The following is a 13,168-nucleotide window of genomic DNA, read 5'->3' on the forward strand; positions in this document are numbered from 1 at the left end:
ACAAGATTTTCTAATTCTCAAATGAAATCCCGAACCTGTCATGACCCAACCCACGGGTCGTGCGGGCACCTACCATATTACTAACCTAGTAAGCAAATCCTTAACAACCAACCCAAAAATTCAGCCAGTTTATAATAAACAATTTCTTAAAAATCACATGATTAAAGTAAAAGCTCATACAAACTCTGTTTTAAATACAAGAAAATCCGAAAACCCCCCAGACCTAGTCTGTGTGTACAAGAGCTCCTACTATACAAGAAGACAAAATAAATGACCCAGCCTCTGTCTGGAGTGAGATGAGCGAGACTGTGGGAGAATGCCTGACAAATCCACATGAAGAAATTTCAACTAAAACCTGCAACATATCTACACCTAAAAAGGTTGTAGCAAGAGTAGTATCAGTACACTACACGTACTGGTAAGCATCATAGGTCGACTAAGATTAGTTCACGCAACACAATATAAAGTCAATAAGATAAGCAGATAAGCCAATGACCCTCAGGACTCTCAATATAGGTTATTTCGCGATCACGAACTTGCCTTTCTACTCCCCACTATTCACTTCTCCTATTCCCATAGAAATACCGGTTATATGGCTAGTCTTAGAGATCCCATTTCCACCTTCCCCTGAGCCGATTGATTAATTCTCATCTTCTCAATTATACTAACATCTAACTCCTAACTTGTGGTCATAGAGCTTCCCTATCCAGTTCACTTACTTGGATATGACACACCCATGGGAAAACTTACCACCTAGTAAATCATTCTTACACTTATCTTCATCATGATCACCACTTCACACGACTTCAATAGAATCATATGAGATGTACAATGCAATATAATAAACTGACAACACACACACATTCCGGACATATAGGTATGAATGTAATGCAATGCAGATGCGATGCAAAGGCCCAATCACGCTGTACATACCTGCTAACTGATATCATTGCTCGGTAGTCATGACCTGTAGGGGACCCATAGTGTCCATGTACCACTCGTTCCGGATAATTATCGGACCCGAGCCATAAACCCTCCGCTCCGAAAAGAACCTCGAACGCGGATCCACAATACATAAATATACTCACCGTTAAATCACTGCCAAGGATTGGCTGACAAATAGTACCTCATATTCAACCCAACTCGGCCATATGACTAGATAACATGACTGACACATACTCAGACTTTCTGGTCCATTTATTTTCTCATAACCACATGCAATGTATACAATGATGCAAATGAATGAAGAAAGTCATAGATCATGCCCTTGATAGGCGTAGCACTCTCACGATTTCATCCCGTCCCTAATACAAATCCCTTGTTAACAAGTATGACAATCATATGAATATTTCAGTATACTTGAAAATAAAGATGGAAATCGAATACTCCTAGGAATACATATTCTAAACCACGCAATACCCCTTTCTAGCCATGATGAATAATCAATTCCTATCCCGTACACATAAACCTTAACAACAATAGCACTCAAATAATTACTCATTGTTACCCTAGTTACTATTTACACACAATTTTCGTTAGGTTTCAGAATATATCCATCCAAACTATGTGTCCGAAGACCTAATCATGCAATCTCCCGTCAACTCTAAGTGTATTTACGACTTACTATTCAAAGTCTAACTCAAGTAAACCATAACCTACCTTGCTGACGAACAACTAATTGAATTTCAATGAATTGCTCGCCTTCCTAACCTTCATCTGAATCTATGAGAGATGATAATCGTGGGGAAATATATGGAGAAAGTAGGAAGAATCTATTTTCTTGGTGTCAAGGGTTTTTCCTTCTTGTGGAAACCTAAAAGCAGCCTTGGAGAGTCTTTTATTAAAAAGAAGGGCGAAAAATAAACTAAGTGATCAGAAACGCGGCCACTGCCCCGCCTCGTCCACTGCGGCGGACAGGGTCTCGCTATAGTGGGACCGCTGCCGCTACAGCGGTCGAATTTTTGCCCCGGGCCCACGACTTTTAACTCTTTTCGAAACTGATTTTCCCATTATTAATCCTTAAAACACCCCATGGGCTTATTATTTAAGATCGTAGACCTAGGTTTGGCAAAGGTTTGTGTGGTATTAAATAACGACCGGACGGATCGTTACAGAACCAATCCCGAGGCCATCTGCTCACAAACCACATACACATATCTACATAAAAATATGCTACGAATGCACCCGTGGCCTCAGAATTTCTAACGGAGGTCTCGTTGACTGAGTCAACCCCCGACACCTTATTTCCAATTTCCTAAACTAAGTCCCAAAATGCATCCGAGTGCATTGGGAACTAAACCATATACACACAAGTTCTAAATGACCATCCGGACCTCTCGGAACTGACGGATATCCAAAAAAAGTCTGTTTACCCAAAAGTCAACTTTGGGTCAACTCTTTTCGTTTAAAGCTCATATTTCACAAAAAGCCACCCGAATCAAGTCTAGACACCTCGAGTAGCGTGTTAACGGTCCCCTCCGATTAAAAGTGAGCTAATCAATGCTCGGAAAGGGGCGAAAATGCCGAAAAGACTATAATGACCAAACAGGGACGAGCGACAAGGAAGAGAACGGGGAAAGATACCTGAGGCCGCAACAACTAGGGATATCTCGTATACATATCAGGCTCCTCCTACTAGGAAGGATTCTCACTGCTCAGAACTAAATCCTAATGAATGATACATAAACCATCAGAATGGTACTCCTCCAACATAAAACCATGGAAGACTGGATGAACACCTGACCGGTCTGGTGGGAAACTAACTCGTAAAACACATGGACAATACAACAGATAGTCTCAAATAGTCCAATACACCTCGGGCTCACTTGTCCTCCTTCCCAAATCGCATGACACCCTACGTAGGTGTAACCTTCAGAAGAACCTGCTCGCTCACTGTGCCAGTCACAACTCTCTAAACTTAGATCAAAATCCAATTCTCATGTCTCCCGCACTTTACTAGTCATAACTCTCTAAACTTATCTCAAGCTCTAATTCTCATATCTCCGTATTTGAATTTCCCTCACAATTGATCCTCGAATAAATAAATTGCTTTTGCTCGAATTCTCTAATTTGATAAAACTGCAAGTCTGAACGCGATCAATGGGTCCCACAAACACTTTCCCAAACCAACACAATCCTTCGAAACGTGGCCACAAACTGTAGACCATTTTGAACCGAGAAGATATTCCGATTCCGCTTACCTATCCTTCACACTTACTTAAGCCGTTTTTCGCACCGTGATATCTTAGTAACACATGAACACACACACCACAAACCTAAAACCATGACTTACTCTTGCCAGAAAGAATCCTTGATTCATCTGAGATCTCTACGCAATTCCATCAAAACTGATCTTACTGACAGCCAACTTGGCTAGTTCCAAGTCTTTTTAAACCTTCAAATCACAATACAGGAACCATACCACTGAATATCTGGCCGAGCAAAGTCTATCAGTACTCAAATGATCACTATAAAAACCTCTCGCACAACAGTTCCTCCTTAAATCTATACTAAGCTCTTTGTGAACCGTTATTCTAGCCAAGTAACAATTCTAAAAAAAGGTCATTAAATCCACAAAACCCTGACAAAGCTCGGTAAATTTGTCATACCTCAAATCTGAGCCAAAACGCATCGAATCTTAATATCTTCCTGGAAATATAAATATAGACCATTAAGCTTAACTCGAACAATGTTGACCCTGAATGAATGCACAACTCTCAAATACCGCCAACAGTCATTTGAACTGACTCCGAATTTTTGAAACCAATCACAGTCTTATCGCACATCTGTGGCGGCCAATTCTAAACTTTTCCTCATGCATAACAAATCTTGTCTATTACCTTCGACTCCATAAGTTGAGTCCTATCCAAGTTATCAACTTAGTACCGAAGAGCTATACCTTACGATTCCAATCTTCATGTTTCTCAACCTTTACCCGATACACAAATCTGATACTACCCGAACTTTTTAACGCCAAAACCTGCAGTCTCTTAATATAACCCTTTAACCATCGAATCTCCTATTGTAATACCTCGATAAGCCCGTAACATTTTTGAAAGCAACAACTCTCGCAACCTCTTACGTCAACCTAACACAATAATCTCCAAGTCCTTGGCATCCAAATACATTCATCCAAGACACCCAGTCAATATAACTCGTATCACATGATACTTACAACGAATACGGTCTTATCTCGAGAATATAGCTCTAGCCTTCACATAATAGGGATTCAAAAAATCTTTTCTCTTAAAGCATGCTAACCCATCCACTGTAGAATGTTACAAAACTTATCCAATCTGTACCATTAAGCCACTACTTATAAACCTCAACATGTCGGTTCACTGCAATATGCTTATCACTAGTTGCCGATAATCGTCCCATTCATCAACCACTTCTTATAAACCTAAACACTGATAATCGTCCCATTTATCAACCACTGACCTCTATTAGCCCACGACAAAACCGAACATACCAACTCATCCATAAACTCTGAAACCTACTCTACACTGTACCATCGCAAACCAAGCTCTCACATTACTTGCTCTCATTTCAGCAATTCCTCCTTTTCCCTTAACCTCGAAGACACCAATCAACCTCATCGGTCACACCTTTTACTGAAGGTCATGATATAATTCCATCGCATTTCAAATATGACTCAAGTAGCTATACTACCTCACCTCAACTCTTATGAACCTTGATCCCCTGAACCAGATAGCAGGATGCCTCATTCTAATCCTTCAGTTCCCGTATTTCATTTCAAATCACTTTTATCACTACTAACCAACAAACACTCAAATCCACTCGACCACTAAACTACTTATCCATCTAAGCTAAACGAACCACAAAACAATATTAATATTTCTCCTCAGATCTAAGTGAAACAACCAGTAACTCCTTAAGTCATTAACTTATCGTATTCGCCTATAATTGAAGTCATTTCTATCAGTCGATTACTAGCTTCTCATAAGTCTACAGCCCAGTCAAATTTATCGATCAAGCGATATGCCCATAGCATTCACTTAATAACGGAGTAGTCCCTTAACGTCAACGAGCTTATAGCAAGAAAGACTTTTACTGCCTTATCTCCGAGATATCACATAAACCTATAAGTACGACTGTTACCAAACCATGCCTTATTATTTCCACAAGATTCAACACTCCATAATAACCATAGCTCAGATGACCACTTACATCGGTACCATTCTGTGATGCCGAACCCTTTTTACCTTTCACAACCGAACACAAAATTCACCCTCGCATCAATTGCAACCTTTTCCTCACAACCATGTCAGATACCAAATTTTTTTCTTTTCTAATATCACGAAAGTACTCATATCCGAGATATCCTAAGAAACCTTACTTCGCTACACGTTTTCCACAAAAATCTTCCCCATTTCTCAAGAAATTCCCCATGATAAACGATTGTTATCGCGACTCCACACAACAACCAAATCTAATCGCGACTCCACACAACAACCAAATCTAATCGCAACTCCACACAATCGAATCGTTAAGCCATAGTTAGAAACTGAACTTGATCACGCGTCCGAATCAGAATAACACATCTTGCACCATACCACAACACGTCATAAATCGACCATTCACATACGAATTCGAGGAAGAGTTTCTACCCTCCGTGGGTGATTAAGATAAGAAAGTTCAGATACCAATTGGAATCTACTAGATACTAATTTGAATGAAGTCGCACGAGAGAATGAAAGAATTGGAAGTTTCCTAAAATGTCTTATAGCCACTCGTGGATAGATACGGATCTCATCGTACCAGTCCACGAGACTCTACTAGACACGCTCTTGTATTATAGACCGGGTAACCTAAGGCTCTGATACCAACTTGTCATGAACCAATTTCACTAAATCATGCGGGCACCTACCTTTCCCACCTCAGCAGGTGAATCCTTATCCCAACAATCATAAAACATAAGGAAAGTGGAAGAAAATAGAATAACGTAAGTCTCATGATAAAAATATAAAGAAAGTGAGGAAGTAATGAAAATCCAACCCCAGTATCTGGTCTGGTCATACAAGAGCATCTAAACCAAATACTACAAGTCTAAATAGTGATAATAATACATAAGTAGTCTCAAATCATGTCTCAAAATGAAAAATGAGACATAAGTAGTAGGAAGAGTCTTCGGGCAGCGAACGTCCTCATGCTCATCCTGAATAGACTGGACAGTAACCTCGATAATCAGCCACGAGAGGTAGAAGTAGATCCAACCTGGTGCTCTGCATTCATAAATGAATAAAGCAAGTATAGGTTAGTACAAACAACAAAGAGTGGTAGGTATCATAAGCCGACTAAGACTAGCTAACGTATATAAAGACAACAAATCAAGATAAACACGTAAAACAACAAGGTACAAGTCAACACTAATCAATGTCCACGGTACAAGTCATAACCTATGTTATAGAATCTAAACCTGTCCCGACCCAAACAGTCGTGCGTGGCACCCACCCAAATTCCCTAGTGGGCGAATCATCTACTTAACCAACCATCCAAACCATTATCAAATTACTTAGCCAAATTTAAAGCATTCAAGGATGTAACAAGTAATAAAGTCTCCAAAAGTCTAGTCATGCCATTATTAAATAAAACCCGCGGAAGTCTAAACTATTACAACCCAAAATCCGAAAGTCATCGTGCAAGGACTTTAACATAACTGTTTAAGAAAGAACCACTGTTTAAAAATAACATAAATGTCTAAAATGAAATAGACATCTAAAATAGGAAGGATCTTCAGGCGGCCTGGTATGGATAATAGCTCACCCTCGAATCTGTTGGAAACTGGCCTCAAGCTGAATATGAGGTCTCGTAGAAGTCTCTGGATCATAATATGCACTCAAAAGAATGCAACAAGGTAGTATCAGTACAAATACTATGCACCGGTAGATATCATACGCCGACTAAGATCAATATCATCCATACAATCCCAAAATCAATAAAATAGACAGATAGACATAACAACACATAATCTCTAGAACTATCAACAGAAATCATCCAACACCGAAATATCAGCCAACACAGGGATAAGGTAAATCCACACAAATAGAAATCAATAAGAGTAACTCAACCCACGTAATCACCAAACACAATCGTAAACCACAAATTATCTCAACTCTGTCACATATCCGTAAACACATGCTAAATGGTAGTGTTTGACCCATTAGCCATGACCTACGGGGGACCCATGGTTTTCATGTACCCTCGCTCCAGAATCTTACCTCGGATCACGAGCCTTAAACTTAGGTCACATCTTTACTCTCGTAAAACGTGTCTTTTCATATTTATATATCTTTCTCATCACAATGTATTTCTGTTCCAAAATTAATAAGGAAGGTGAACAATCAAGAATCAATATTAGGGAACACAACTCACCATATCACAAGTCATATCCAGACTCAAAAATCAATTCATCAATAATCATAAATAAGGGATTACTTCAAGTCAATAAGAAAAGTATATATGAACTCCTTCTTTATCATTTCATATTAATTCATCATATAATTAATCAATCTATATTAAATTGTAAGAATTATCAACCATACTTTATATCCGAAGCCCTAATCATGCTTCTACTATCAATTTCGTATCACATACAATCAACTAATCAAAGTCTAACTTAAGTAGACCGTACCCTATCTCAAAGCAGAACTGGAACAATGTAATCATTCCGCGATAGCTTTCCCCTTTCACAAAGCTTACGAACGTTCAATGTCCAGAAATATAGAGCTATACGAGTATTCAAGTCATCTGTCAAACAATACAACATTTTAGGGAAAAGAACCCAACTACTTCTACCCATTTCAAATGGGTGAACTACCACTAAGTGTTATTTCATCATAATATCAACCCCAATAATTATATTCTATCTGTTCATGGGTTTTCTAATCGTTCCAACCCTTTTACAAGCAGTTTTTATAATAAAGTTATCATCTTTATGAAACCCTGGGTCTCAATCAACAAGTTCCACTATTAATAGACAAGTTCTCATCCTATGAAGCAATAATATATACTCATAGATGATTAAATAACAATAAAATCGACAACCCATTCAGTAATCAAGGGTTTCTTAAGTTCTAGGGTTTTAGCCCTTTCATTCACCATTAACGGACCTTTAACTAGTCATGAAATCTATCATGATGATGGAATTAATAAGGTTAAGGGTTGAGAATTACCTTTTAAGCGCACTTTACCCCTAGCCTTAAATTTTTGCCATAGCAGTTCTCGAAGACTGTTTTGGTGTTATGTGTGGAATGGGTTCGGAATTAAGAATATAAAACACGGATTCTGCCTCCCGTCAATCGCTGCGGTGGTCAAAGCCTCGCTGCAGTAGTCTAGCTATAGCTGGAAAGCTCCCGCTATAACGGACCTCATGAAAGTCCTGCCTCCCCGCAGCGGCGATCCCATACCCGCTACGACGGTCCGGCTACCGCGATCCCACACCCGCTACAACAGTCCATTTTGACCAATAGCTTGGGTTTTTTACACCAGTTTTCACCCAAAAATCCTAACACCAATTCAAGGCCTTATTGATGCAAACAAAACATGCACATACATGTTTAGTTTTCTAAGTCACCCCTCATAACGATCTAGCAAGTCGTTATATCAGATATCAATTAAACAATCGTTCGTCCCTAACGGATAAAAGAAGGAACAAAGGAAGGTACCTAACTCTGTAAAAAAATGGGGATAATTCTTTCGCATATCGGATTCTGTCTCCCATAACTTTATTAACGGGACGTTTCTTCTACTGAACTTTCACGGATGCTATTTCTTTCAACCTCAACTTACGAACCTCTCTATCTGAAATAGCAATAGGCTCTTCCTCATAGGACATATTTTCATCCAACAAGAAAGAATCCCAATGAATGATAAACGAACCATCACCATGGTATCTCTTCAACATAGAGACATGGAACACTGGATGGACACCTGACATACTGGGGGCAAAGCCAACTCATAAGCTACATCCCTCACACGATTGAAAATCTCTAATGGACCAATGAATCTGGGACTAAGCTTACCTTTCTTCCCAATTCTCATCACACCCTTCGTAGGTGAGACCTTTAATAATACAACCATGAACTCAAGATCTCGGACCTTCCGATCCGCGTACTCCTTCTGCCTATTCTGAGCAGCCAAGAGCTTTTCCTAAATCACCTTGACTTTATCTAATGATTCTCTTAAAAGATCTGTACCTCATGGCCTTACCTCAAAAGCATCAATCCATCCAATAAGAGACCTATATCTCCTCCCATAAGGAGTATCAAACGGGGCCATATCAATGCCCGAGTGATAACTATTGTTATAAGCAAACTTAGCCAACGGTAAGAACTGATCCTAATAGCCTTCAAAGTCAATCACACTAGCTCGGAGCATATCCTCTAGGACCTGAATAGTCCGCTCAGACTGACCATCTATCTGAGGGTGGAAAGTTATACTAAGGTCCAATCTAGTACCTAATTCCAGATGCAAATTCTTCCAAAATCGAGATGTAAACGTCGTGCCTCTATCGGATATGATGGAAATAGGAACCCTATGCAGACGAACAATCTCACGAATATAAATCTGGGCTAACTTTTGGGCGGTATGGGTAATTTGAACAGATATGAAATGTCCGTCTTTTTGCCCATCGTTGGCCTCAATTTCAAAGGTTCGTGGATTTTTTGCGTCGAGCCGAGGATGACGGAAGTTGTCGCCATACTTCAAAGCGCGCCCGTCCTTTGCCAAATTTCCCAACTTCGCTGAAAATTCTTCATTCTTGCCGTATAGTCCTCAATTCCCTGAAAAATAATAAAAACACATCAAAACGACACAGACTCACTTAAAAACAAGTAAAACTTCTCGTAAAAAGGCATTAGATGTGCCATAATTTCTCGGCACGTCAACACCCCCAACTTAAAGTATTTGCTTGTCCTCCAATAAGTCATATAACACAAACGACTCGACTAACTTAGATACAACAGAGTAAAGATGTCTATAATGGTTGTACTCTGAACTACAAGCACGCATGTTTATCACCAGTAACCACCTCAATTTTCAAAATTAGAACACGACTCATACCAAGGACGCTACAACTCACAGTGACATTTTAATCCATGACATCACATTATCAGATGCATCAATGTACACATAAATGTCATTTTTTAGGGAGTGCTCATAATATAATCCTAATGCCCTCACACAGACCAAAGAATGTCCCTCACACATATGTACTATGAGACAGGGACTAAGTCAAAGAAGAAGAGAAGCACTCTCACTCAAAAAGAAGTTCAAGTATCACAAATACACCTACCATAGGCTTGCCCTTATTTTTTAATGCTATATACTTCAGACTATTCGGTTGAGATCACTCTAGGACTTTTATCGGGTTGTAATGTAGGCTTCGGGACAGGAATGGTACATATTTGGATATTAATGGCTCGCCCTCCTTGAACACTGCACTATTGTTACCTCATTTTGCCTTTTCTTCTCCCTCTTTTTATTCCTTTGCTTTCGGTGTGGTTTTATCAACTTATTTCAAACTGCTATCCTTTTTTTTTCCAATCCTTTTCTGATTTTTCTTTGTTTTTGCTCTTATATATATATATATATATTTACTTACACAACTACTTAATCAACCATATCAATTTCTTTACTAAGTAACTCGCAAAGACCCCCAACTTACGGTTTCACACACGTTTCACCCCCAACTCAGGCTTTTAGCCTCATTTCATCAATTCCTAGTGTCAAGGAGGAATAGGTGCAAACAATAGGATATTTTCAAACAAGTGGTATGGGCTAATTACGCTAGTCAAAAAAAGGCTAGAGACTCAAAAGGAGGACTAGTGATAATATTCATGGATTGGGTAGGCTTTTTAAGGAAAATTGGCTTCACTATTCGCACAAAGAAAGGCTAGGATCATTTCAACAACCAAACTATCCTTATTAATTAAGCACGACTAACGGGGTAAGTTTTAGATTGCAAATGCAAATACATGAACATATACTAATAACTCACTCACACAATGGCATAAGGATTTCAACTTTAACACAACATCCCAAGCGATCATCTATCTTACACGATACCTCATAATCTTCATGTCATGAAAAGAACTAATCACATCAATTCGTAGCTACTCTTACGCATGCATCAATATTTTGAGGGTTTACTATTTTAAAGAAAACAACACAAACATGTCGTAAGTTACAAAAGTACTACCATATAAGTTAAAACTACTCTATTATACCTAAACACTACCTAAACATGCCAGGTTCAACATAAAATAAACCCTTCAGGAAAAGAACACATGGCAAAGAAAAGCCGAGGGGGTCCTAAACACATGTATATAGATACACAACCCCCACCCCCAACTAAAAAATTGGGCACTGTCCCCAGTGCATCAATATAAGCATAAAGGAAGGGTAGGGGTACCTAGGGCGCCCTAGGCGCTCTGATCATCCGCCTCGGTCACCACTGCCTCAACACTAATAGCAGTAGCCGCACCCTCAGTAGTATCACCAGCAAGGGGGAAAACAAAGAGCAGGAAACTCTGGTGTGGTGCCACTCGACGAGCACTCCCTAAATATGCTAGTCCTGTCTCGAGGTCGCTCTGTCATGGACTGCAACTTGGTTATCTTAATCTACTGCATCTCCTCAAAATTCAACCGGGCATGAATAGCAGTATCAAGAACCCGTCTGGAAGAAGTCTCGGATGTCACCAACTTCCTCCTCTGGGAAGCAACTCATCATTTGGTTCTAAGGTCACCACATCGATCAACGTATCAAGGTACTCTTCAATAGATCCAGCCGTCTCCTCAAAGAACGACTCGCTCACAAGCCAGCAATTACTGTATATCTGCCTTGAGCTTATCCAGCTCAACTCTAAACTCACTGACATCAGACCCTCCTAGGCCTTTACGCTCCATCCCAGCAAGTCTAGTCTGAAAACCATCTAATCGGGTCTGAAATAGCTCATGTGCCCTAGTCTGTGCCTGTATGATCGGCTTCAGCACGACCCTAATCTGTCTCTCCACCGATGCCTCCATCTGTCGTGCCAATATCTTAGACTGAACATCAGCCTGATGAGCCTTGGTCGCAAACTTTTAGAAATTCTCTCTTCTTATGGCAAAGGTATCAACAGTCTGTGGCTGTGTGGATTAAGGAGTAGCGGCTGGTTGCTGCATTGATGCTGCAATAGAAACCATCCTCGCGGGTGAGGTACAGTCCTCGTAGGAGGAGTTGCAATCCTCAGGGAAGGAGGTGCAACAGTGCTCTGCTCGGCTGTGGTGGATGGCATCGTCTCAGTATCACGAACCACATCAGTGGGAGGTACCGCAATGGTCACGTCTCTGGTGGTCTTATCAACGGCCTCAATATCGGCCTTTTGCTCTCACAAGAAATCCCCACGCGTATTGGCTTTTGGCATCCTGAAGTCAGATATTTCTGATATCATAAAAGCAAGTGGGTTCCCGACAATGATCTCGATAGAGATGTTCGGCACATTTTCCCCGCTAACATAAATCTTGACGAGGGCTCGAAATGGCAGAAAGTGAATTTCATGCGCTCTTTCCCGTATCTCCTTAGTGATCAGTTCCCCAATATTCAATGGGTAATGCGACATGATTATCGCAACTGTTACTGCCCAATTCGAAGTAAGCAAGTTATCACTCTGAGTCGGCATAATTCTGAACCGGACCACATTCCACCAAAATTTTGGGTCGCGAGTGGTCGGCCGAGTTCTTTAGAGTTCGCAATTCTTACGAGCAACGGAGCCCCTAGCAATAACTGAAATAACCCGCTCAATCTGGCAAGACTGCGTAGTCCTTGGATCAATTTTGTCTCTAAACTCGGCTGTGGCTGCCCTAGTGGAGGCGACATAATTCTCGCCAAAATAGCACCTGTTTATTGCCTTGGTGAAAATGTTGACTTTTACCTTCTGCACCACTATCTTATCAGGCCCTGAGACATTCTGCTCAAGTTGATTGGGCTTTCTGATGCTATCCACACAGGCACCATAATTTTCATAAAACTCCCTGACTAGAACAGGACAATATTTCCCCTGAGGTTGACTGAAAGCTTCCAGCCCATAATGCTGGAGTGTCTTTCTAATCTGAGGCTGATCCTCCAAATCACGAAACCCTATCTGCCTCTCCTCAAATATTGAAT

General features: G+C 40.3%; 1 protein-coding gene across 1 annotated transcript; it reads right to left on the minus strand.

Annotated features, from left to right (window-relative positions):
• Window positions 1-8,767: 8,767 nt before the first annotated feature.
• Window positions 8,768-12,299, minus strand: LOC132029483 (uncharacterized). The gene is made up of 5 exons (XM_059418730.1): window positions 12,225-12,299; window positions 11,852-12,081; window positions 9,232-9,319; window positions 8,962-9,150; window positions 8,768-8,917 (listed from the first exon to the last, which is right to left on the minus strand). Exons 1-5 carry the CDS (start codon window positions 12,297-12,299, stop codon window positions 8,768-8,770), a joined length of 732 nt encoding a protein of 243 aa, XP_059274713.1.
• Between the last annotated feature and the right edge of the window lie 869 nt (window positions 12,300-13,168).

This window comes from Lycium ferocissimum, chromosome 9, assembly GCF_029784015.1.
Source record: "Lycium ferocissimum isolate CSIRO_LF1 chromosome 9, AGI_CSIRO_Lferr_CH_V1, whole genome shotgun sequence".
NCBI lineage: Eukaryota > Viridiplantae > Streptophyta > Magnoliopsida > Solanales > Solanaceae > Lycium > Lycium ferocissimum.

What these genes read in the sequence shown, in the direction of transcription:
- LOC132029483 (XM_059418730.1), bottom strand. Translation starts at nt 12,299, where the DNA reads ATGCCATCCACCACAGCCGAGCAGAGCACTGTTGCACCTCCTTCCCTG. An exon ending in GATGGATTGATGCTTTTGAG is followed by an intron (nt 9,151 to 9,231) that starts GTAAGGCCATGA and finishes TTGGCTGCTCAG; the next exon opens with AATAGGCAGAAGGAGTACGC. An exon ending in ATGAGTTGGCTTTGCCCCCA is followed by an intron (nt 8,918 to 8,961) that starts GTATGTCAGGTG and finishes TCTATGTTGAAG; the next exon opens with AGATACCATGGTGATGGTTC.